At 36.1% G+C, this 25,566-nt stretch overlaps 1 protein-coding gene across 2 annotated transcripts in view; it reads left to right on the top strand.

Moving 5' to 3' along the window:
* The window catches only part of ITGB6 (integrin subunit beta 6), a 330,575-nt gene that overhangs the window by 169,958 nt on the left and 135,051 nt on the right, over nt 1-25,566 (top strand). Inside the window, exons 1-3 of one of the 2 annotated variants that reach the window (XM_053698352.1) lie at nt 3,933-4,009; nt 4,105-4,181; nt 15,200-15,279. In XM_053698352.1, the coding sequence (XP_053554327.1) occupies nt 4,121-4,181; nt 15,200-15,279 (141 nt within the window). In that variant the 5' untranslated portion in view covers nt 3,933-4,009; nt 4,105-4,120. Of the gene's footprint in view, nt 1-3,932; nt 4,010-4,104; nt 4,182-15,199; nt 15,280-25,566 lie in introns of those variants that run through there. The other variant, XM_053698353.1, reaches the window with a different exon arrangement.

Here is a 25,566-nt window from a genome sequence, read left to right as displayed (position 1 = left end):
GGATGAGAGCTAATGAGATCTTATTGGCTGATTTGAACAGCCAATAGGATTTCAGTAGCTCTAATCCTATTGGCTGATTTAAAAAAAAAATTAGATTAGGGTTTTTTGGGGCAGTAAAAGAGCTGCATGCCCTTACAAATGCCCCTTTAGAGACAATGGGTAGTTTAGTTTCTTAGCGTTAGTTTTTTTTTATTTTGGGGGGTTTGGTGGTTGGGGTTTTTTTGCTGTTAGGGGGGATTTAGTAATTTTTAGAGGTAAAAGAGCTGTTTAATTTAGGGCAATGCCCTACAAAAGGCCCTTTTAAGGGCTATTGGTAGTTTAGTATTTTTATTTTTATATGGGTATTAGTTTAGGTTTACATTTTTTATTTTGGATACCTTTGTTTATTTTTTTCTGTAATTTTAGTTTTTTTTTTTTTTAGGGGGGTTGTAGTTTTTAAACATAGACTGCCCTCTGGGCAGGCTTATCGCCTAGTATTTAATAAAGTGTTTAACTGTGTATTCACTCTAAATATTTAACATTCCAATGTTCTTCAAATTGGGGAATATGCCCCATGTAATTTTAAATAGATATTATATATATATATATATATATATATATATATATACCTATATATAATTATATATATATATATATATATAAAACCAAAAAACATCAGATGTGTATAGAAATATCTATTTATTAATAAATGGAAAATATTCTTCTTTGTGAAGAACATTGGAATGTGAAATATTAATATTTCAGGTCAGGCCGTGTTAGCGCACTTGAGAGAATGCGATCGGGTTTAAGCACGAGTAGGGTGTTAGTTTTTTTCCACTTTTCTTGCCCCATTGAAGTGCATGGGGGAATATTTTAATACAGTCACGATAGGTGCGTCGGGTTAGTGCATGAGTGAAAACGTTTTACTTTCAACTTTTAATACGAAAACGTTAGTGCAGGATCGGTAAATAGCGCTCCACTTGTAATATGGCCCTTAGTGTAAAATGTCACGTTAATGTTTCTTTAACACGATAAAAGGAATAATTTTTTGGATGACGTAGCAGTTTGACACTGGCCAGTTAAAACTTTGTTCCATGAAGATCTTTTCAAACGCTTGTGAAACTATATATGGCATTAAAACAAATCATTTAAAACAAATTAATAAGGATCGTTATAGTCCATATTTAAGGCTCTCACAGAAATTAATTTAATCAGGAATTTTTTTTGTGTTTTTTCTCAAAACTTTATTGAAAAATATTGTCAGAGTATCACATGAGTAAAACATGTAAATAATAAAGCAATTAAATCAACCTGTGATTGTCTGTCATTTAGTACATATGTGTAAAGGATAAACTATGCCTTTTCTCAAGCAATGTGTTCAAACTGTGAGTTCTTTCCAAACTATTAAGATGTTAACAGAGATCTGTACAGAAGTTATGATGGCCTGGTGGGTATATATCATTATGTGAGTCATTTATCCTTAAGCATCGTGTCAATCAAAAAAGTGTGAGATAGATATCTACTTGCTGCTTCTCAGAAGGCTCTGTAGAATTGCACATACAGTTTGTAATAAAATTCCTTATGCAGCAAAAACATAAAAGAGTGAATAGAACGACGTAGATATTGTGGGGAAAAGGTAAGAGATGAAATATTAAGAGAGAAAAATAAAAAGTTTATTTTCCCACTCAAATATAGAAAATATTTTTGTGCATAGTTAGTTTTCTTTGGAATTAAAGGGACATTCCAGCCAAAACTGGAATCTACAAGGAAGCATTTCAGTTTTTAATAGAAGCATTTTTGTATTATACATGTTTTAGCAAAAATGCTTCCAATAAAAGCAATAGCTGTTTTAAATATGTATTTAAATATGCACTGTGCACCAGCATTTTAAGCACAGAACTTTTTCAGAGAGCCTAAGGTGCTTGTATCATTTAGTAATGATTCAATTTGTTAATTGCTGACATAACACCAGCCCCACTGGCATGCTGAACAGCTGCAGTATTTTAAATGAGCATATACAGCAATCCTTCCCATGCACTTGCAGAGAAAAACACAATAACTGTGATAACTTTTACTAGAAGCATTTTTGCCAATATATGTATATTGCAAATATGTTTCCATTCAAAGATGTAATTCATCTATGTGCATTTAAATTTTGACCAGAATATCCCTTTAAATTCCATTCCAACCTGCTGGTATGCTACTGCTGTTTTATAGTGAAAGGGCCTTGTAAACAGTGATAGTGCTAGTATGCTATCCTTCTCTGCTGTTTTAGGTGTGGTCTACTGTCAATGCATAAATGTATATTGTTGCAGGAAACAATTGGTAATTGTAATTTTTTATATTGTAGGAACATTGAGTGATTGTGCTAGTCAAAAACACTCTACACTCTAGCTAGTTCCCACCAAAATACATTACAAAAGTTCCCAATCTACTTTGTAAGGAACAGCAAACAGAAAAGACAACAACACAAACGTATCTACATTTCTGTTATGGAACCATATTTTCACCAGAGCATGCTGCAACAGCAATCACATTTAATCAAAATATAAAAAGGAGCAATTTAACATACATTTTTAAAGCATACTCTATAACAGATCTGATTAAATAACAAAATACATACTTTACAAGCATTAGTATGTTTTTCCTGCAAATATAAGCTTTTGCTTGATTTTTGCTTATCACATTTCCCTTTAGAGTGTATTACACGTCCATTTGCTTCATTTATGGGACATGTATTCCATGGTAGTCCTTTTTGAACAAGCACGAGGATACACAGATGACTTGAAGTATATTTACATGCAATGTAAGCAAATAAGCTTGAAAAGTTATCATTTATTTAAAGTTTACTATGAAGCTATAAGTTGTAACCTTTTTTTTCCTGGTTGAATATGGAGGTGTATGAGCCTAGTGTAGGTGCGCCATCACATCTGTAAAGTAATAAGTAAAAACTCCTATAAGTGAGTTATAGTTAATTATGTCATTTATGGTGCAATATGTTTACAATTAGAGCAGTGATTATGTCATATATGAGGTCATCAAGAGATTCCATAGGTAGTTGCTGAGATAAGGATACGGGGCAATAGCCCTGACATTTTCTCGCTTTTATGTTAAGTGAAAAGTTAAAATAATAGAGTGCACAATTTTTAGAGAATGGAATATATATATATATATATATATATATATATATATATATATATATATTCATAAACTTAAATGTATTTACAAAGAAACAACAACAAAAACAAGTTCAATATAGAATTGTGCAATTGTATGTATATATGATCATCAGTACATACAATACATTTCCCAAATAGTATGAGAGGTTTGATTCTGGTCTAACAGCACGATAAAAGCAGCTAGTTTTGCTCTTCTACAACCTTGGCATATAAGAAGTGCTATGTACCAAATGTGTCTTTATTAATATTTATTATCCAGGTCTATTAGACCTATCTCTGTCTGGCACAAAATACATCTGAAATGAAAAAGTATTTTATTACACATAACACGTTGATAAGCAACAACTAATACAAACAGTGCACTATGCATTGATACCTACATATCTCCTTCAATATCATGGTCAATTTCCAGTTCGGTTACAACCTTGTGTTTTTAACCCTCTCTCCTCTCTCTCATTGTTGTTTCTAGTGATTTCTTATAGGCTTCCTTCCAAGTGGAGAAGGGAGGGGGTTGACAAACAAACCAGGAATCCCACATTCCTAAAGACATTATAAGGATAAAACAACCTTCTTTTTAACTTGATATGAAACCTGAGCTTTGTGACATCAAAAATAATTTGTCACCAGAACACAGGTCAACAAAACAGATGCACTGTCTGTAGGGCTGTGAGACGTGCACTTTACCTGGCTATGTTCCCCACCTTCTTTATGATTACATACCTGTACTCCTTATAAGGAAAACAAGGAAGTTACAATCTGCAGGTTGAATACTTTCTTTGCTTTACAAGGGTGTTGCTAACATTATACATACACACTCTCAGTCTTTTACTGATTCGGTGTTTGTGGGAATTGTAAGTACATAATATCTGGGATTTAGGCATAGAATCCACATTCCAGCTATGTTATATTGAAGAAAATAACTGCTTTTGTTTTATTATTTGTACAGCCACAAGTAAAAACGAATGGGGATTGAATGGTTTTGTCTGTTAGCACTTTTTCTGCATGGAAAAAATCAAGTGCAAGGTAAGAACAGTGTTAATGATTAAGATAGCATTTTAAGTTGTTCATTGTATATTGACAGTGTCTTGTTAACTGCCTTGTATCAGATGTATGATTTTTAATGCTCTAAAAAAACAATCTAGTGTTAAATATTAAATAACAATATAGTTATAATGAAATGTTTACAACTACATAGCAGTAGACTTGATGTCTGTTGTAACTGGCATTGTTTTAATTAACTATCATTAATATAACCCCGTTATTCATTTACTCCTATATGTCAAATAAGCTGAATAACAAGTGGCTATGAAACTTTAAACATTTTTTATAAGAAATTCCTAAAGTTCCAAAACGTTTAATAACTTACCCAGTAAATTAACTGTGGTAAAACATAGTAGAGAATCTGCAATGTATTTATAAACACTTGTTGTTGTCAAACCACAATTCTCAACCGGCATAGTATTGTTTTATTTATTTTTTATGTAACCTTTTTATCATATATCTAGAAGCTTTTTTATGGTGTTTGACATAAGCATCTGATTTGTTTGTAAATGCAAACAAATTTAGTTTTCCTTTTTTTTTTTTTTTATGGTATTTTATTGTCTATATGCCTCAAATCCCATTTTTGTCAGTTTAAGAATGTATAATCTCATGTATATAAAACGTTTTAGGAAAATACTTTATTGAAGCAAAGTTAGTTTTGTTATAAATATGTATCATAAATATATAAATGTAGCATAATAACCTATAAACAAATAGATAAAGAATTCTGTATAATTAAGTAAAACAAAACTGGAAAAAAGAATCTGCATGATGTACTATATCTGATATTATTAAAATTAAACTATTTTGATATTTTTGATTCCAGTTATTATAGGCCTTTGGTTACAATTTATTATAAATCCTATATATTTTGCTGGGAGTCTATTCAATGTAGCTACAACTATTTACTCATATAACTTGTGAGCATGTCAGCTTGCTGCTGCAGAGCACAAAATCCAGTTTCATAACAGTCTGACACTTCTTAGCCGTAAGCAAGGAATGGTATTTACATTCTCACATTTCTTTGATGGTGTAAAAGCCACACTGCATCGTTAACAAAATAACTGAATCATTGTACGTTTCATTACAGATTAAACATAACTGACCACAAAGTTAGCTGAAGTAGTTTAAAATCCATCATCTACTATTATCTATCAATCTATTTATCTATCTAACAATGTTATGTTCAGCAGAATGTTTCCAATATAAATGTCATTCTTAATAAAATCACATCCTGCCTGGGGATGTACATGTTTTGAATAGGGAAACATTTTTTTCTCTTTTATTCTGCATACTTTTATTGTCATTGCATACCATAACATTTGTACATTACATACATTTGGTTGGGAAACACAGGTGTCATTTTATTCATCTGCATGTGGTAAAGTGATACTTTTTTCCATAAGAGAAGTAACAAGATATATCTTTTTTTCCAATGAATGAGAGGAGTCTCCCACATTAACAAGTGCTGGCTAACTTCCTTGTTTGGCTGAGAGAAAACTAAAATTATAGTTCACTGACTCATCCATTCAATGTGCTTATGTGACTTTATTATTAACTTTAAATATAGCTAACTATTGTTATGTATTTTTCTTCTCTGTTTTAAGAAGTTGCTAAAGGTAAATTATTTGAATTACTGAAAGTAATATTTATACCCTGATTAACTTCAATAAGTTTTGTTTTGTTTACGTTTTTATATTAATCTTAACCTTACAATCTGTAATACAATATTATGCTAGATTTCACTTATAGTGCTATCTTTATAGAACATAGAAACAGTCTTTTATGAATTGAAAACATGCAACATTTTATGGGCATATAGTACAATAAAGCTGAATTAAAAAATTGTTTTGTTTGCTAGTTTTGTAACATATTGTAAGATTGAGGTACTGCTCAGTGACAGGTACCAGCATTGACAATGAGGGGTTTACAACAACTGTCATTTATCACAAAGTTTTTCCAGGTGCATTCATCAGTATTGCTCTCCTCCAACCCCCTGTAGGGCATCCAGCCAGGTGTTGAAACACATTATTAAAAGTGTTACTGATCTTGGTGAATCAATATTCAAATAATAGATTTAGACGTAGTTAAGTATCCAAAGATTAGTTGGTAGGCAATATGACAATGAATATCAGTTATGGGGAGCTAGTATCATTAACAGATGACACATGTAGCCCTTCAGTTTCAAAAGCCCACATTGTGCATTGGTTCTTATAAGGAATTTTGCCCAGAGGACTATATTGTAGCTGTCATAATATATCAGCTAAACTGTCACTGTGTAACTCTTGGACAATAGAGAGAGCTGCAATACTTTGTTTTGCAGCCCTAAACTAGCCTAACCCTAACACCTAAAGTGCTGCACAACTCACCTGACATAAAGTTTATTTGCAATGCCATTGGTGGAGACATTTTGGTATAGTCACAATTTCTACCTATGATATTCTGGCCACTAGACTGCATTCAGCCAAATCACAGTCATCAAAATGTGTCTGGATTTAATATTTGTCATTCTTACGCTGACCTAAGTGGAGAGGTATAGAATTATCTTTAATTTTCTTTTAGTAAATATAAAGGAGGGGCAGAAGCATCTCCACCCCACCAGTTCACTTCAAATGTGGTGATTTTGCTTTTTAATTTTATTTTTTAAAATTCATGTTTTTCATAATATTGTGTCTAAAAACTATCATAAAATAGGAACTAGAAAACATTGTAAGCATTTGCAAATATACTCATAGGTGATTTTACGGTTATTCTTTGTTATAGCAGAAGTTTAGCACAAGAAACATTAATTCCAAGACTTTTTTTTTCAATATGGCCTTTTGTGTTAAAGGATATTAAATAATATAATGCTTTAATAAAGTACAATACATTAAAAGTATGCAAGGTGTAACTTCTCATCTTTTTTTTTTTTTCTTTTACTTCAAATGAAGATAACAAAATATATTTGCAGTCTTAACGTGTCTCTGCATGGCAGCTCTTTGACCTCCAAGGCAAAAATATAACGATGATTATAGTGTTCTTGTATCTCCCAGGTAAATTAAGGAGCCGAAAAGCAATATTATGCCAGTGCTGAAGAATAGGGAACTCATATAAAGTACTCTTACCTCAACCTTTATTATGTAAAGCATGCTTAGAATATCACTCAGAACATATAACACTGCAACTGGAGAAGTTTGTTTAACATTTACAAGAATAGGGATCCCAACATAATGGTAATATCTGCCTCCAAATAAGCAAATTTGGCAAGTAATAAAGATCTATCCTCAAATAATGTCCAAACTGTTTGTTTAAAGTAGAGAAGCAAATACTACTAAGATTTATTGTGATAAAATAACACACTACAAAGGCCTAGATTACGAGTGAAATACCAGTATCAGTAATACCAGTGCACACAAATGATATAATGGTATTAAAAGTTAAGCGCAATGCAAACGCGACCTCACGCTTGCATTGCCTGGAAGCATTGGGCTCACAAGAGGGCGCTTCCATAAGCTCCAATGGGAGCCGCGTTCTGATGCCGTGAGACACAGCAAAGAACCTAGAGTTGGGCAGCAAATGTAAAATAAATATGTTTATGAATATATAGCACACAGAAAAAGTCCATCACTCACTCACAAGCACTCAGCTAATATTAAAAGCAAAACTGGAAGAGTCAGTTACCACATTTGGCCAAATGGGACAAGCCCATGTACCACGTCAAGGTCTCTTCCAAAAACCTGGGTCCCTAATACAGCCACACAAATGGAGCCACGCACCACACAAATGCAAGCTCTTAATCAAACAAACTGGGAACAAGTCAGGGTTCAGGGACTTATGTAATCACCCTAGATGTAAGCAAAACAAGGAAAAGTGGACAGCACTCTCAGACCGGACCGGGTACACATCCCATGACCGGGTACCACGTCAAGGCTTCTTCCAAAAACCTGGGTCCCTAATACAGCCATACAAATGCAGCCACGCACACACCCGGTCCGGTCTGAGAGTGCTGTCCACTTTTCCTTGTTTATGAATATATACATATATATTTATGTGTTTATTTATGTGTATTATTTTTATTATTTTTTTAAAAGAACTGTACACTTTATTTGGGGGCAATTGGGGGACATATTTTTAATTAACCAGAGTGCTGGTTAATTGCACTTAGTGCAAAGTGCTACCTCAAGCTTGCGGTAGCATTAACCAGCCACTTGTAATGGCTAGTTATTTAACGAGCACCTGTGAACTGGCAATTTATGGGCACACGTTACATTAGCACTTCACTTGTAAGCCCTTCAATTTAGGTGCTGTAGGGATCTGGGTTTTCTCCTTTTTAAAATTGCAGGTGGTGAAACGTGAAAACCATGTGAAGTATAACCACTTCCTATTTAAAATAAAAAAAAAAGTCTTTGTTTTCAGTTCAAAAACCTGGTAGGATGTACTGTAAAGCGTAGGTGGTTGAGAGACTAGTATAGCAGATGTGGGATGAATAGTAGATGTTTGCTGGGAAACTGCATTGGCACTATAGAGCAACTCAAGAAATAGCCACACCACCAAACTGCAGAAGAAATCAGGAGTTTAGTGAGCCAGACTGTACAAATCAACAATATATATACATGACTAAGGACATTTGTCCGAAACGTTGTTGATTTGTACAGTCTGGCTCAATAAACTCCTAATTTCTTCTGCAGTTTGGCGATGCAGCTATTTCTTGAGTTTCTGCTATTGTTGGGGGATTGTGCAGAGCCCTCCTAGTTTGCACACTGTGTGTCCCCCAGGTGCTGGAATCTTTTGGAACTATACAGATGTGTCCTTTCTCTGTAATCTTGAACCACCAGTCACTCTCCTTTTTTTCGGTTAACACTCTTGGTACAGTGTGCTCAGTAGATAAATGATTGCATATGAGGATGCAAGTTGATAATTGTGTTGCAGACACCTAGCCCTAGATTTCACTCTCAGTGGCAGCTACTCAGAAGAATCAAGCAGGTAGCCCAGACACTTCCAGACTTGGCCCCTTGGCACTAATCAATGTATCCATGTGCCCAGTCAGCTGATGATTTGGCACTTTGTATATGTTGTGATGAGATCTGTGCCAAACAAGCTTCAAACCCAGGGAAAGGAATGCTAACAGCTGGGGTGAAAGGAGGAGCTGCTCAAGTGATAAGGACAATTTAGCTAGGGCTCTGAGGATCCGCAAGACAGGTAACCGGGCTATCACACTGACACTGAGGATTACTGCCCCCCATCCTCCCACATTACTGCCCTCAAAGGTTAGAGGGATAGCAGGGTATTAATAGTGTCTAGTGTCAGGGGAGGGGTGACAGTGGATGTAACAGAAGAAAGGGATACAGGAACCGTAAAACCCCCTTACAACAAGAACCAAGCTAAGCCACGGTGCATGTATAGTTTTTCATGTGTTGCAATCAGCTTGTATGAGTATACTGTATGTGCTGGCAGTATATATGTGTGTGGGCAGATACTGCATTTGTGTTCAGACAGCTAAGTTTATGGTGTCAGTAGAAAGATTCCAGTCTATGGGCAGACATCTATCCATGTGACAGCCAGTCCCTTCAGTATATAAGGCACTTTGCTGCAGACTGATTCCAAAATCCTGGTTGGGGTCACTGCTTTCTCTGGATAAAACAGTGCAGGGCAATGGGATAAATGTTGTCAGAAAATCTCCACTCTCCACAGCCCATAGTTCAAGGACAGATATTAACCCAGACCACAACTTCATTCACACATAATTTGGTACAATACATTTTCATAAGGGTTGCATTCTTTTTGTTGTATTTTCCTTTGAATAGTGTTTTAAAATATAAATATGGCTTGACCTGCATCAATATCATATTGAGACTGTCAGATTTTTTAAAATCTTGCTGTTAGTCTCTAAGACATCTGACCAGTCCCTTGGTAAAATAATTTACTTCAAGGAAGAGATCACTGTGAAGAAACTGATGCTTTAGGCACTTGGAGCAAGTGACTGATGTGTAGACCAGGGCAGAGAAATAGTGCCAGCTGACAGAAGTATTGAAGAAGTATTTATTTGTTTAGTAAATTGATCCCTAAACTAGGTGCAACTTTAATTGCCATATTAGGTAGAAGGTATTATTATTGCATTGATAGTGAGGATCCCCTTTCTACTATTGAAATCAACTTATTGACTTGCACCTTTTTTATATTCATAGTGAAATTCTAAGTGTTATTCATAATAAAGGTTTAAGCAAAAGTGTTTTATTTGAGTGCTCTTTTTTTCCTATATTTTAAAAAATATATAAATATATAACTAGGTTATTAGTATGGCTAGGAGCTCTAGAGGCATGCACTGTTTATACACTTTGTACTATTAATGCATCTCTGATCTACCTCACAATTACATGTTTGCTTCAAAGAATCTAAATGAAACATAGGAAATGTAGATTTATAAGGCTGTTTTTCAAAAACCTTATCTGAGGTAAGTCTATTAAGTGTGTGTTATAAGGGCACATATAATCATTTTTTAATTATATATTAGTCTATTAAGTTTTGCTTCAGTAAAATTGTGAGGATCCCTCCCCTGACAAAAAAATGTTTTATTTGATGTGCCTATAAGGAAAACAATTACACAATTGATTAATAACATATAATTACATATCTTATATAAATAACTTCCTTACGGCTAGATTTGGAGTTTTGTCGGTAACGACCCGAAAAACTAACGCCCGCTTTTTTCTGGCCGCACCATAAAAATAACTCTGGTATTGAGAGTCCACATAAAGGCTGCGTTAGGCTCCAAAAAAGGAGCGTAGAGCATTTTTAACGCAGCTTCAACTCTCAATACCAGAGTTGCTTACGGACGCGGCCAGCCTCAAAAACGTGCTCGTGCACGATTCCCCCATAGGAAACAATGGGGCTGTTTGAGCTGAAAAAAAACCTAACACCTGCAAAAAAGCCGCATTCAGCTCTTAACGCAGCCCCATTGTTTGCTATGGGGAAACACTTCCTACGTCTGCACCTAACACTCTAACATGTACCCCGAGTCTAAACACCCCTAACCTTACACTTATTAACCCCTAATCTGCCGCCCCCGCTATCGCTGACACCTGCATTTTATTTTTAACCCCTAATCTGCCGCTCCGTAAACCGCCGCTACTTACATTATCCCTATGTACCCCTAATCTGCTGCCCCAACACCGCCGACCCCTATATTATATTTATTAACCCCTAATCTGCCCCCACAACGTCGCAGCCAGCTACCTACAATAATTAACCCCTAATCTGCCGACCGCAAAGCGCCGCCACCTACGTTATCCTTATGTACCCCTAATCTGCTGGCCCTAACACCGCCGACCCCTGTATTATATTTATTAACCCCTAATCTGCCCCCCACAACGTCGCCTCCACCTGCCTACACTTATTAACCCCTAATCTGCCGACCGGAGCTCACCGCTATTCTAATAAATGTATTAACCCCTAAAGCTAAGTCTAACCCTAACACTAACACCCCCCTAAATTAAATATAATTTACATCTAACGAAATTAATTAACTCTTATTAAATAAATTATTCCTATTTAAAGATAAATAATTACCTGTAAAATAAATCCTAATATAGCTACAATATAAATTATAATTATATTATAACTATTTTAGGATTAATATTTATTTTACAGGTAACTTTGTATTTATTTTAACCAGGTACAATAGCTATTAAATAGTTAAGAACTATTTAATAGCTAAAATAGTTAAAATAATTACAAAATTACCTGTAAAATAAATACTAACCTAAGTTACAATTAAACCTAACACTACACTATCAATAAATTAATTAAATAAACTACCTACAATTACCTACAATTAACCTAACACTACACTATCAATAAATTAGTTAAATACAATTCCTACAAATAAATACAATTAAATAAACTAGCTAAAGTACAAAAAATAAAAAAGAACTAAGTTACAAAAAATAAAAAAATATTTACAAACATAAGAAAAATATTACAACAATTTTAAACTAATTACACCTACTCTAAGCCCCCTAATAAAACAACAAAGCCCCCCAAAATAAAAAATGCCCTACCCTATTCTAAATGACTAAAGTTAAAAGCTCTTTTACCTTACCAGCCCTGAACAGGGCCCTTTGCGGGGCATGCCCCAAGAAGTTCAGCTCTTTTGCCTGTAAAAAAAAAACATACAATACCCCCCCCCCCAACATTACAACCCACATACCCCTAATCTAACCCAAACCCCCCTTAAATAAACCTAACACTAAGCCCCTGAAGATCTTCCTACCTTGTCTTCACCTCACCGGGTATCACCGATCGGTCCTGGCTCCGATATCTTCATCCAACCCAAGCGGGGGCTAGACATCCACTGAAGAAGTCCAGAAGAGGGTCCAAAGTCCTCATCCTATCCGGGAAGAAGAGGCGATCCGGACCGGCAACCATCTTGATCCAAGCGGCATCTTCTATCTTCATCCGATGACGACCGGCTCCATCCTGAAGACCTCCACCGCGGACCCATCTTCTTCCGGCGACGTCCAACTGAAGAATGACGGTTCCTTTAAGGGACGTCATCCAAGATGGCGTCCCTCGAATTCCGATTGGCTGATAGGATTCTATCAGCCAATCGGAATTAAGGTAGGAATATTCTGATTGGCTGATGGAATCAGCCAATCAGAATCAAGTTCAATCCGATTGGCTGATCCAATCAGCCAATCAGATTGAGCTCGCATTCTATTGGCTGATCGGATTGAACTTGATTCTGATTGGCTGATTCCATCAGCCAATCAGAATATTCCTACCTTAATTCCGATTAGCTGATAGAATCCTATCAGCCAATCGGAATTCGAGGGACGCCATCTTGGATGACGTCCCTTAAAGGAACCGTCATTCTTCAGTTGGACGTCGCCGGAAGAAGATGGGTCCGCGGTGGAGGTCTTCAGGATGGAGCCGGTCGTCATCGGATGAAGATAGAAGATGCCGCTTGGATCAAGATGGTTGCCGGTCCGGATCGCCTCTTCTTCCCGGATAGGATGAAGACTTTGGACCCTCTTCTGGACTTCTTCAGTGGATGTCTAGCCCCCGCTTGGGTTGGATGAAGATATCGGAGCCAGGACCGATCGGTGATACCCGGTGAGGTGAAGACAAGGTAGGAAGATCTTCAGGGGCTTAGTGTTAGGTTTATTTAAGGGGGGTTTGGGTTAGATTAGGGGTATGTGGGTGGTGGGTTGTAATGTTGGGGGGGGGTATTGTATGTTTGTTTTTACAGGCAAAAGAGCTGAACTTCTTGGGGCATGCCCCGCAAAGGGCCCTGTTCAGGGCTGGTAAGGTAAAAGAGCTTTTAACTTTAGTCATTTAGAATAGGGTAGGGCATTTTTTATTTTGGGGGGCTTTGTTGTTTTATTAGGGGGCTTAGAGTAGGTGTAATTAGTTTAAAATTGTTGTAATATTTTTCTTATGTTTGTAAATATTTTTTTATTTTTTGTAACTTAGTTCTTTTTTATTTTTTGTACTTTAGCTAGTTTATTTAATTGTATTTATTTGTAGGAATTGTGTTTAATTAATTTATTGATAGTGTAGTGTTAGGTTAATTGTAGGTAATTGTAGGTAGTTTATTTAATTAATTTATTGATAGTGTAGTGTTAGGTTTAATTGTAACTTAGGTTAGTATTTATTTTACAGGTAATTTTGTAATTATTTTAACTATTTTAGCTATTAAATAGTTCTTAACTATTTAATAGCTATTGTACCTGGTTAAAATAAATACAAAGTTACCTGTAAAATAAATATTAATCCTAAAATAGCTATAATATAATTATAATTTATATTGTAGCTATATTAGGATTTATTTTACAGGTAAGTATTTAGCTTTAAATAGGAATAATTTATTTAATAAGAGTTAATTAATTTCGTTAGATGTAAATTATATTTAACTTAGGGGGGTGTTAGTGTTAGGGTTAGACTTAGCTTTAGGGGTTAATACATTTATTAGAGTAGCGGTGAGCTCCAGTCGGCAGATTAGGGGTTAATAATTGAAGTTAGGTGTCGGCGATGTTAGGGAGGGCAGATTAGGGGTTAATACTATTTATTATAGGGTTAGTGATGCGGATTAGGGGTTAATAACTTTATTATAGTAGCGCTCAGGTCCGCTCGGCAGATTAGGGGTTAATAAGTGTAGGCAGGTGGAGGCGACGTTGTGGGGGGCAGATTAGGGGTTAATAAATATAATATAGGGGTCGGCGGTGTTAGGGGCAGCAGATTAGGGGTACATAAGGATAACGTAGGTGGCGGCGCTTTGCGGTCGGCAGATTAGGGGTTAATAAGTGTAGGCAGATGGAGGCGACGTTGAGGGGGGCAGATTAGGGATTAATAAATATAATACAGGGGTCGGCGGTGTTAGGGGGAGCAGATTAGGGGTACATAGGGATAACGTAGGTGGCGGTCGGCAGATTAGGGGTTAAAAAAAATTATTCGAGTGCCGGCGATGTGGGGGGACCTCGGTTTAGGGGTACATAGGTAGTTTATGGGTGTTAGTGTACTTTAGAGTACAGTAGTTAAGAGCTTTAGAAACCGGCGTTAGCCCAGAAAGCTCTTAACTACTGACTTTTTTCCTGCGGCTGGAGTTTTGTCGTTAGATGTCTAACGCTCACTTCAGAAACGACTCTAAATACCGGAGTTATAAAAATCCCATTGAAAAGATAGGATACGCAATTTACGTAAGGGGATCTGCGGTATGGAAAAGTCGCGGCTGAAAAGTGAGCGTTAGACCCTATTTTGAGTGACTCCAAATACCGGCGGTAGCCTAAAACCAGCGTTAGGAGCCTCTAACTCTGGTTTTAGCGGCTAACGCCAAACTCCAAATCTAGGTCTTAGTGTCTCTGTACTACACATTAAGTGAAAGTATTATTCATCAAAATGAATATATCAAGTTATGACTGAAGTCCAAAACTAATAGGTGTTACTCACCGTGAGAATGGTCTATGTATTGTGTTGTTTGTTTTGCCCATGTAGATAAATAATTACTGCTTTTTTGTTGAATTTAGGAAGTTGCTCTTTGGGAAGTGCAGTGACCTGTGGAGACTGCTTGAAATCAGGACCACACTGTGCTTGGTGCTCTCAGAAGGTAATGCAAAGCAATTTGCTTAAATAAACAAGTGCATAATTAAGAAAATTATATTGTTGATTGAAGGCTTTACCAGCTTCTGGTGCATAAATATGTGAACTGTTATGATCAAAAACTAAAATATTAGAAATAACTGAAAAAATATAAATAGAAAAACAATTTGTATATGCAATGGTTTTCCACAAGTTTTCTTGGTACTATCTCTTATGTCTAGATAGTGTGGACATTATTGTTAATTGTTATGGCTAAGCCATTGTTTCATTAATGGTTTAGATGTATTAATATTATATAAAGAATTCAAGATTTAATTCTAATAATACTAACTCCCACACTAGCCTGCTGAGTTACTACTGGTTTACTAATTTTAGGAACAAGCCAACATGCTAAGCACTGTCTTAAAAATAACATTCCAAAGTAACCTCCCAAACATGCCAGTGTAGCCCTTGAAGGGAATTTTAAATGCCTTACGAGTTTTTGAAAAATAGAAGTGCTGTTTCATTTGCATGCTATAGAAGAGTTTTAAGAATAATGACTCTACAACTTACATAGCCTATGTTAGGCCAGTGTCTTAGGCCAGTACTGTATTGCCACCCCAAAACAATAACTGGACATGCAGAAAATGCATTTATTATCAACATGGATAATTTAGGTATTAATATTTGTCATTTTTACATAGACCATAGACTACACATTAGTTATCTAAATTAAGGATATTGCCTCCTTTTTCAAATGAAGAGTAATTTATTTTTACTACAAAAATCCAGACTCCAGGTATATTTCCAAGCTAAAAGGCACATTCCCACACCACAGGATGCTCTATCCCCTGAGAGGTTTGCAGTGTGTTGTAACTTTTTTAATTAAGTTCACTGACAACTCACACATAATTTGCCAGCAGTTTTTTAAGTAATTAAAATCCCTTTTTTTTAAGCACATAAACATAAAACATTTTGGGCCAGAATACAAGTGCGCTCCACTGAGTAATACCAGTGCATGCAAATGTGCGCTGGTATTACAAGTTGATTCCAAGGCTAATGCTCGTGTTCACATTGCTGTGAAGCGTTGCCCACACAAGAGCACGCTTCCAAAGCTCCAATGGGAGCCTTGTTCTCATGCCGTGAGAAACTGCATGAGAAAGTAGCGCATTGAAGGGGGTAAGTTGCGCAGTGATGGCAGCTAATTGTAAATATATATGCATATGCTTATCATATATAGTTATGTGTTTATATGTATATAAGCATATACATATATATTTACAGGGAACACACATTTCCTATAGACCGCAATGTAAAGGCACTTTTCTAACACCCCACAGATGCCAACTTTAGCCCCATATAACTGCTTTTTGCAGTTATTTTATTAAAAAAAATAAAGATGCTTCACTCTTTATTTTTTAATAAAATATATTACACTTAAGTTTGGGGGCATTTGGGGGACATTTATAAAATTAACCAGAAATCTGATCTCTGGTTAATTTTATTAGCGCTAATTGCTACTGCGAGCTCACGGTGGCAATAACCAGCCACTTGTAATGGCTGGTTATTTATTGTACGCCAGCAAACGGGATAAATTAGCGATCCACTTGTAATCTACTTATGTATCAACCACCCTCTTTCAGTAAAACTGCTGTAGATATAGTATAACTCTATATTTTCAATAATAACAGATATTGAATTCTAATAGATATATTTACTTATTGATATAACAAAACCATGACTAAAAATCAAAGAATGAATCCACTTGTCGACTTTAGCAGACATGGAAGATAAAATGATGCTTTTAATGCAGCACTTAATATAAACAGTTTAAAGAGATCCAATATTATTTTACGTTTGCTGCTAATTTTTACAATGTCTGTAGCTAACAATCTTACACAGGCTTATGTAAATCTGTCACTTTTCAACAGCAATGCTCACAATTTTTATGTAAAGCAAATAAGCTTGTGATTTGATCTTTTCTTATGCACCCAGCCTGCCAGAGAAAAGTCTGATCCAATGTTCTTTTATATTTCAGAGAGCGTAGTAGGTCAAATATCTAGGATGATAAGAGTTGGTCTCTGACTCACCACACTGAGACAGAACACAGTGGGTGGAATCAATCAGAGCTTTTATAGACACCCAGGGCACAATCAACTTCCTGTCTCGGAATATTAAAAAATGTTTTTCATACAAGAATGAAACAGACTGTGCAACTGCTTTATTGATAACAGAATCAATATATGAGAAGAAACCAAAGGAAGATATCAGTGTCTCAAACAGCCAGTGCCTTCTGCTTAAAAAAATAAGTCATTTAGCTATAGCATGCTGCATTGTACTAATGTGAGCAGTATGCCCCCTGTATGTTATTAAAGGGATATGAAACCCTCACATTTTGTGTGTGTGATTCAATCTGAGAATACAATTTAAAAAAAAATTCCAATTTACTTTTATTATCAAATTTGCTTTGCTCCCATGTTATTATTTGCGGAAGAGATGACAAGGTTGTTTCTGGAGCACTACACTGTATGAAATAGTGCTGCTGCCATATAGTGCCATATGGTGATCTAGACACGTGCACACTCCTGAGCTTACGTCCATGCTATTTAACAAAAAATACCAAGAAAACAAAGAAATGTTATAATAGAAGTAAACTAGAAAGTTGTTTAAAATGTGCACGCTCTATCTGAATCACAAAATAAGTTTTGGGCTTCATGACACTTTCATTTCAAGGCCTAAAAGCTCTAAAACATTGCATGATAGGGGAAACATTTTGGCTTTAACTCCATACAAGTGCAAAACAACATTGTAAGTCCTTGTGCAGAATTGGCTCATTTAGCAACAAAGGTTCAATATGATTTGAAAGATTATGGGAGAATGTGAATTGAGAATTATTGTTTGTGAGCAATGAAAACTAGAATTGTTTAGGCTTTTTTATACTTGAGTGAGAACTTATACTCTGGACATTTGAAAGCATTATTGTAGGCTATTTTTACCTATATTTCTCCTGGCTTTCTAAAGTTTTTTTTATCATTATAACACTCATATTTAAATATACATACAAATGTAGCCATCAATCAGCAAATGCTACCCAGGTGCTGAACCTAAATGGGCTGGCTCCTAAGCTTACATTCCTGCTTTTTCAAATAAAGATACCAAGAGAATGAAGAAAAATTGATAACAGGAATAAATTAGAAGTTTGCTTAACATTGCATGCTCTAAATTGGGTTTCATATCCCTTTAAAACTTGACTTTACAATCTGAAAGACGAATATTTTAAATGAACAAGTTATACTGTTGCCATTTTGTAAAATGAGTTATTCAAAACCATTTAAGTTTCATTTTGAACAATATGTTCACCTACAAAATTGCAGAGCTAGAGAATAAGAGCACCTTTTATAAGAAGGATTTGTGTTTAGTGTAAGATCTGTTTCCAAAGATCATTGTGACCCTGGCTGCAAACACCTCTTGCAGAAAGTCTGCTTAAAGGGACAGTAAACTCTAAAATGTTAATCATGCTTTTGAAACAGCATGATTTAAACAACCTAAAAGTAGTTTGTGCGTGAAAGGGGTTAAATTAAAGCTGTTTATTTTGAAGCAAGCATTAAATGTATGTCTGTGCCCTAACTGTACATCAAAGTAAAAATGTAATCGCCCATACAAGCTTAGATTACAAGTGGAACGCTACTGAAAGCGCAGTGTGCACTAGCCATATGGCAACTTTGTGCTAAGAATATAACTTATTATGGTATTACAAGTGAATGGTAAAATATATTTACCAGAGAATGTTAGCACTGTACAAGAAGAGTCCAGAGCACTCCAGGGGTAAAAGTAAAATTTATCTTTATTAGAAAACTTAAAATGCAAAGATCTTGGTGCAGGCAAGTTAGGCAGTGAACCCCTGATGTGTTTCGTGCTCTTTTTAGTGCTTAATCATAGGTAATTGAAGCACACCACCACCTAATACTTAAAGCAGATTCAACCAATCACAGCAAGTAGTGAGGACCGCCTATTTCTTTCTTAAGGTGGACTAGAAAACATTAAAAACAGATTGTGCTTATAAAAGAAGAAATTATGCCTAATTATGTTGGTTAGTAAAGTGTCACATAATTTTTATTTATTATTATTCTGTGCTTACTAAAAAAGGATGTGAAAGTTTAATTATATTTTTACACAATGTATTTGTTAATAATCAAAAAAGAAAGGATTGTTTTTGTTTTTTTGTTGTTAGATTGGATTATAGTTTATATTTAAAATTACACTATTAGGGTAGCTACTAGTACAGTAACTCAATCTAACATTTACTAGAGGGGAATAAAACATACTTAACAAGGCAAAGAGAACAAAGGTTATTAATTATATCAGTCAATTAACAGATTGTTTTATGGTGGAGGCTAACCTGTGAAATAGGAGATTTCCCATAGTCCCATTCAAAGTTCATCCCCAAGGGAAACCTGCTTTTTAATTTAATAGCTAAAAAAGTTCCCCTAAGTTGTCTATTGGCCCTATCAATGATTTGTACCCCAAAATATGGACTATTGGTAAAATGCGTCTCATTGAAATGCTATTGTCGAATCTTTATTATAATTTTCAACATCCCTCATATGTTCACAAACTCTAGTACGGAGCGGAACATCGTGAGGTTTGGCCAACATATTGTACCTGGCATAAATTTCATGTAATGAGGTAAATTACCCACTTGGCTCTACAGGTTGAATACAAGTGTATTTCAAACTTTTGTTGTGTTACAGAAAACCTGAACTCTTTGCCAGTTATTAAAACTGAGCATGATTTGCAACTAAAGTTTGTGCACTTGAAGTTCCCTTCTGAATGAAGTCAAGTTTCTTTATTTGCATTTTTTTCACTGGTTGTAATCATGCTTGGTGACAATTTAGAGCCCAAGGTTACAGGATGTTTTGAAACAAATTTGCAATTTTTTAAATAAGGGGCCAGAAGTGTATTATTATCCAGTAAACTCAAATGCTTTTTTTTAATAGAAACAATTTTGTTAAACTGTGGAGAATAGGGTGAACTAATAACCACGGTTTCTTCATGAAATGATTTTCTATTACGTCTATTGGAGATATATACTAGTCCCGCTTCGTCTTGTGCTTTGTCTAGTAGGTCCTGTGAATACCAAATGCAAAAAATAGGCAGGCACTCTCCAAACCGCAAAGTGTTTAAAAGCAGTAACACTTTATTTATTTATTTATTGGAACATTTTAAAAGAATGTTCCCTTCTGTTACCTTCACTGCCTTCACTGCCTTGTCTGCATACATTCTTTTAAAATGTTCCAATAAAGTGTTACTGCTTTTAAACACTTTGCGGTTTGGAGAGTGCCTGCCTATTTTTTGCTTTTGATACTTTCTACGGTCTGATCCCCCGCTACAGGCTACGGCACTCCAGGAGGTCAGGAGTCTTACGCCCATATAGATTCAGGGGTTTACGGGTCAGGAGCCGCTTGCCCAGGTTGCGGTAATCTCTACACTGCAAGTCCTGTGAATACCCTCTTTGCAAGAATCTGTTTTTTAGCACTATACTTTTAATGGATAGTGCAGGGTGTGCTATCTTCATTCATATCACAAGCAGTGATGTATAGGGTTGCCATAATACTCTTCCACAAAATCTGAACAATGCGATATTTGACTGGAATGAGGGGGGATAACGCTTAAAAATGGCTAGTGCTGTCAGAATACTACACAAAATAAATAACACACAAGATATACAAAAGTTGCAAAAATACTAAAAACCGTTAGCAAGGAGAAGAAACACTGTGCATCAGAAACCTCATCAAATACAGGAATACCTCACTTTATAGCGCTTCACTTTACAGCGCTTCGCTAATACAGCGCTTTGTGGAGCTGAAGTTCAGCCTCCAAAGATTTTGAAACAGTGCTGTACTCATCGTGAGTTTGCGAGAAAAGTGATTGGCACCATTTTGCTATGCACAGTTCACTCTGTTTACAGCATTACAGTGCAATCTGTGTCTCAGTGCTATAGTCTGCATATTGTACACTATTTTACAGGTACAGTATTTATTAAATACTAATTGAACACTGTGCTGTGCTAGTGTTAAACTAAACGTAGCACTATTGCACCCCTAATATATGTTAGTTCAAACATGTTTTCAAGTTTTTAAACACACTGGCAAGTGAAAAGAAAGCTAAAACTGCCTTGTTTCACTTTAAGGTGGTTTTCACTTTACAGCTGGGCTCCAGTCCCTAACCCGCTGTATGAGCAGGGTATACCTGTACATCTAACCAGGGAGACAGCGCCAAAACCAAGCCCACACCACAGCACGATCCTGCTTGCCCGTGATGAAACAGCGCTGGTGCGGAAATCACACCAAATCTCCTCTCTCTCCCAGAAAAGGCGATAACAGGGTACCTGCAAGACTACTTCACAGCCAAACACGGCTCGGCACCGTAGCAATGGCACTAGCGTAGAGAATTGCAGAAAACAGGAAGTAACCCATTATAGAGGAAATGCCAGACATGGTATAAAAGCTCCTCTGTGATGTAGCTTGAGAAGTAGAGACTCAAGGTATGGGCATACTCCACAGTATTAGCTCCTTAAAGGGACACTCAAGTCAAAATTAAATTTCATGATTCAGATACAGCAGGCAATTTTAAACAACTTTCCAATTTACTTCCATTAACAAAATGTGCACAGTCTTTTTATATTTACACTTTTTGAGTCACCAAATCCTACTGAGCATGTGCAAGAATTCACTGCATATACGTATATGCATTTGTGATTGGCTGATGGCTGTTACATGATAGATGGGGAGTGGAAATAGACATAACTTTTCAATTTATTTAACAAAAATCTACTTCTCATTTGAAGTTCAGACTAAGTGCTATTGCATTGTCTTCTTATCATGCATTTGTTGATTATGCAAATCTACAGTGTTGACTGGTCCTTTAACTGAAGGTTAGAAAAAAAAAAAAAAAAGAGGGAGGGGAACAACACTAGGATGGAGTGTTACTGAGCCTCTTCATGTGCAATAATAAAAACTGAGATTTATAAAGAACCGGGTGGGACTTTTTTTTATTCAATTAAATCCAGGACTTTTGTGGTTTCCTTGGACGTATGTGAACCCTACATATGTGTTGCGTTCAGTGCTGAAAATTTAGTAAAGTCTTAGGGCTAGAATAAAAGCATAAAAAACACTTCTATATTATAATAAAATAAAGAAATCTACACACAGACACACATTTATATATATATATGTATATGTATGTGGGTATGTATAAATGTATATCATGCATGTACAGAATATATGTGTGAATATATGTATGCATATGTATGTGTATGTAATCAATATAAACTTAGATACACATATATACACATAAACATCTTTTTTACAAAAACAAAACATCCATCTCTAGCATTTAATAAAGTAACATATGTTTTGCATATTTGCTTCTATTATACATCAAAATCTTGGTAAAAATGTGTTCAACAAGTTGCATAAAGTTGCATCTGTAATACTAAGTTACAAATCTGTTTCCAAATAAAAATCTTCTTTTGCCTTAAGCCCAGGAAACTTAACCTTAGTGATATTGTACTATGTGCATCATGGCATATTCGTGCAGGTACATGACATGTAACCTAGGGCCTAAATTCTCTATAGATCTCTGGGCTTCTGAGATTCTATAAGAAATGGAGAGATTGTGTCAAAATACACAAAACACTTATTACCCTAATAGAAAAAAACATGTATATGAAAATAAAAGTGATAATTCAGATACTAAGGCCTCTATTTATCAAAGGTCCGACACTATGGATCAGGTCCGACAGACCTCGCTGAATACGGGGAGCAATACGCTCTCCGCATTTAACATTGCACCAGCAGCTCACAAGAGCTGCTGGTGCAACGCCGCCCCCTGCTGACTCGCGGCCGCCAGCAGGGAGGTGTCAATCAACCCGATCGTACTCGATCGGGTTGATTTCAGGCGATTCCTGTCCGCCTGCTCAGAGCAGACGGACAAGGTTATGGAGCAGCGGTCTTTAGACCGCTGCTTCATAACTTGTGTTTCTGGCGAGTCTGAAGACTCGCCAGAAACACGGCCCTTCAAGCTCCGTATGGAGCTTGATAAATATGGGCCTAAGTTCTGAAAGCAAAGTAATCAGATTTGAATTGGCTGCAGGATTTAATTGTTAAAGTGTGCCCTCTGCCCCCTGCTAACTTCCCTTTTCCCAGCTAAGTTCCCTTTCAAGCAAGCTCCATCACTTGCCAGCATGTTTTTTAGAGCATTCTCTGTGGGCAGCTCCTAGGTGAGCTCAGGAGCATGCGTATGTATTTAGCCATCTGGCAGCATTGTTTTGAACAATGTTTATAGCAATGCTACACATAGTTGCAAGCACTGCTGCCATAAAGGTTCCAAAGACACATGTATGCCTTCTCATTAATCTACCTAGCCTTACTCTTCAAAAAAGAATATCAACGGAACAAATTAAATTAATTGAAAAGTTGTTTAAAACTGCATGCTCTATCTGAATTATGAATTTGTATTTTGACTTTACTTTCATTTCATAATACAAATAATATTAAAAAAAATTACACACCTTTTGTGAATGATCAGATAAAAAACAATAATAGAGATTCAAAACTGAGGAAAAAGGGAAAGTTTAAAACAATCTTTGCTTTTAATATGTTAGTCCAATGCATTGCTACTTATTGTATTACTGAGTTACATACATGTGGCCTTGTTTTATTTGCAATATGACCATCAATTATTTCATTTGTAAAACTATTATGCTGTTCAAACAGAATTTGGCACTGGCAGCTTTAAAGGGACGATCTAAAGCAAAACGTGCATTCTCTAATTTGTTGAAGCATCTCATTTTTGTATTACTGATTATGTCCTCGTTTCAATTGCTGCTGTTATTGCCACCAGTTTAAAACAAGTTTGATGTTAGATGTTTAAGTTACCACCAGTTTACACAGATTACAGCTGCAATAGAAACTAGGCCTTTGTATTTACCCCCGCTAATTAAGCAGGACAATGTTAGTAATTGGTGAGTGTGCGACTCCTTGATCATCTGAGTCTTTTTTGCCCAAGAGCCACAGTACTTGCAGCTTTAAAGCAGGACTTTACCTGTGTGTTTATCCCATTTGTGGTAAAAAACATAGGCCTAGCTTCTATTACTGTTGTAAACTGTGTAAACTGGTGGCTACAAGTCTCTACATTAAAGTCTATAGAGATGTTTTATGTCACCACCAGACAGTTAACTCAGTTTACAATAACAATGGAAATAAAGCCATAGAAAGGGTCTGTCTTGGGTTTTATCTATAGGCTTGATTTGAGGTTATACATATGTGCATATATCTGAGATGAGCTTCAGGACCATGGGTCTGATCTGAGGTTTGATGTGGGCATATTGCTGCAGGAGATATATGGCTATAGGTCAGATCTAAAGCCTGATGTTTGCATATCACTAACAGGAGCCTCAGTGTCTAATGTAGGCATATATCTGAGAGGAGCTTCAGGACCATGGGTCTAATCTGAGGTTTGATGGGGGCATATTGCTGATGGGAGCTATATGACCATAGGTCAAATCTAAGGCCTGATGTATGCATATGACTTACAGGAACCTTAGAGCTGAGGGTCTAATGTGGGCATATGTCTGAGAGGAGCTTCAGGACCATGGGTCTAATCTGAGGTTTGATGGGGGCATATTGCTGACGGGAGCTATATGACCATAGGTCAAATCTAAGGCCTGATGTATGCATATGACTTACAGGAACCTTAGAGCTGGGGGTCTAATGTGGGCATATGTCTGAGAGGAGCTTCAGGACCATGGGTCTAATCTGAGGTTTGATGGGGGCATATTGCTGATGGGAGCTATATGACCATAGGTCAAATCTAAGGCCTGATGTATGCTTATGACTTACAGGAATCTTAGAGCTGAGGGACTAATGTGGGCATATGTCTGAGAGGAGCTTCAGGACCATAGGTCTAATCTGAGGTTTGATGGGGGCATATTGCTGACTGGAGGTACAGTAATGTGCAAAAGTCTTAGGCCACTACCAGCTTTGTTGTTTTAGCAAAGTTTTAATGACAATCCATATTTTGTTTTTTGTTTCTTTTGATACAAACAGAAAATACAGGAAATATGTACACAAAATATAAACAAACTGAATTTTCAGAGCAAAATGGCTTCTTCAGGCAAAAGTCAGTGTTTAGTGTGACCTCCCTTGGCACTAAGCACATCTTGAACTCTTTTGGGGAGACTGCCTGAAGTTTTCTGAAGTAATCTTCTGGTATATTATACCAGGCGTCTTTCAGCACTTCCCAGAGTTCTTCT

This window comes from Bombina bombina, chromosome 1, assembly GCF_027579735.1.
Source record: "Bombina bombina isolate aBomBom1 chromosome 1, aBomBom1.pri, whole genome shotgun sequence".
NCBI classification, from domain to species: Eukaryota; Metazoa; Chordata; class Amphibia; order Anura; family Bombinatoridae; genus Bombina; species Bombina bombina.
Note: the sequence above shows the minus strand (reverse complement) of the source record. Positions and strands in the feature narration are given on the sequence as shown.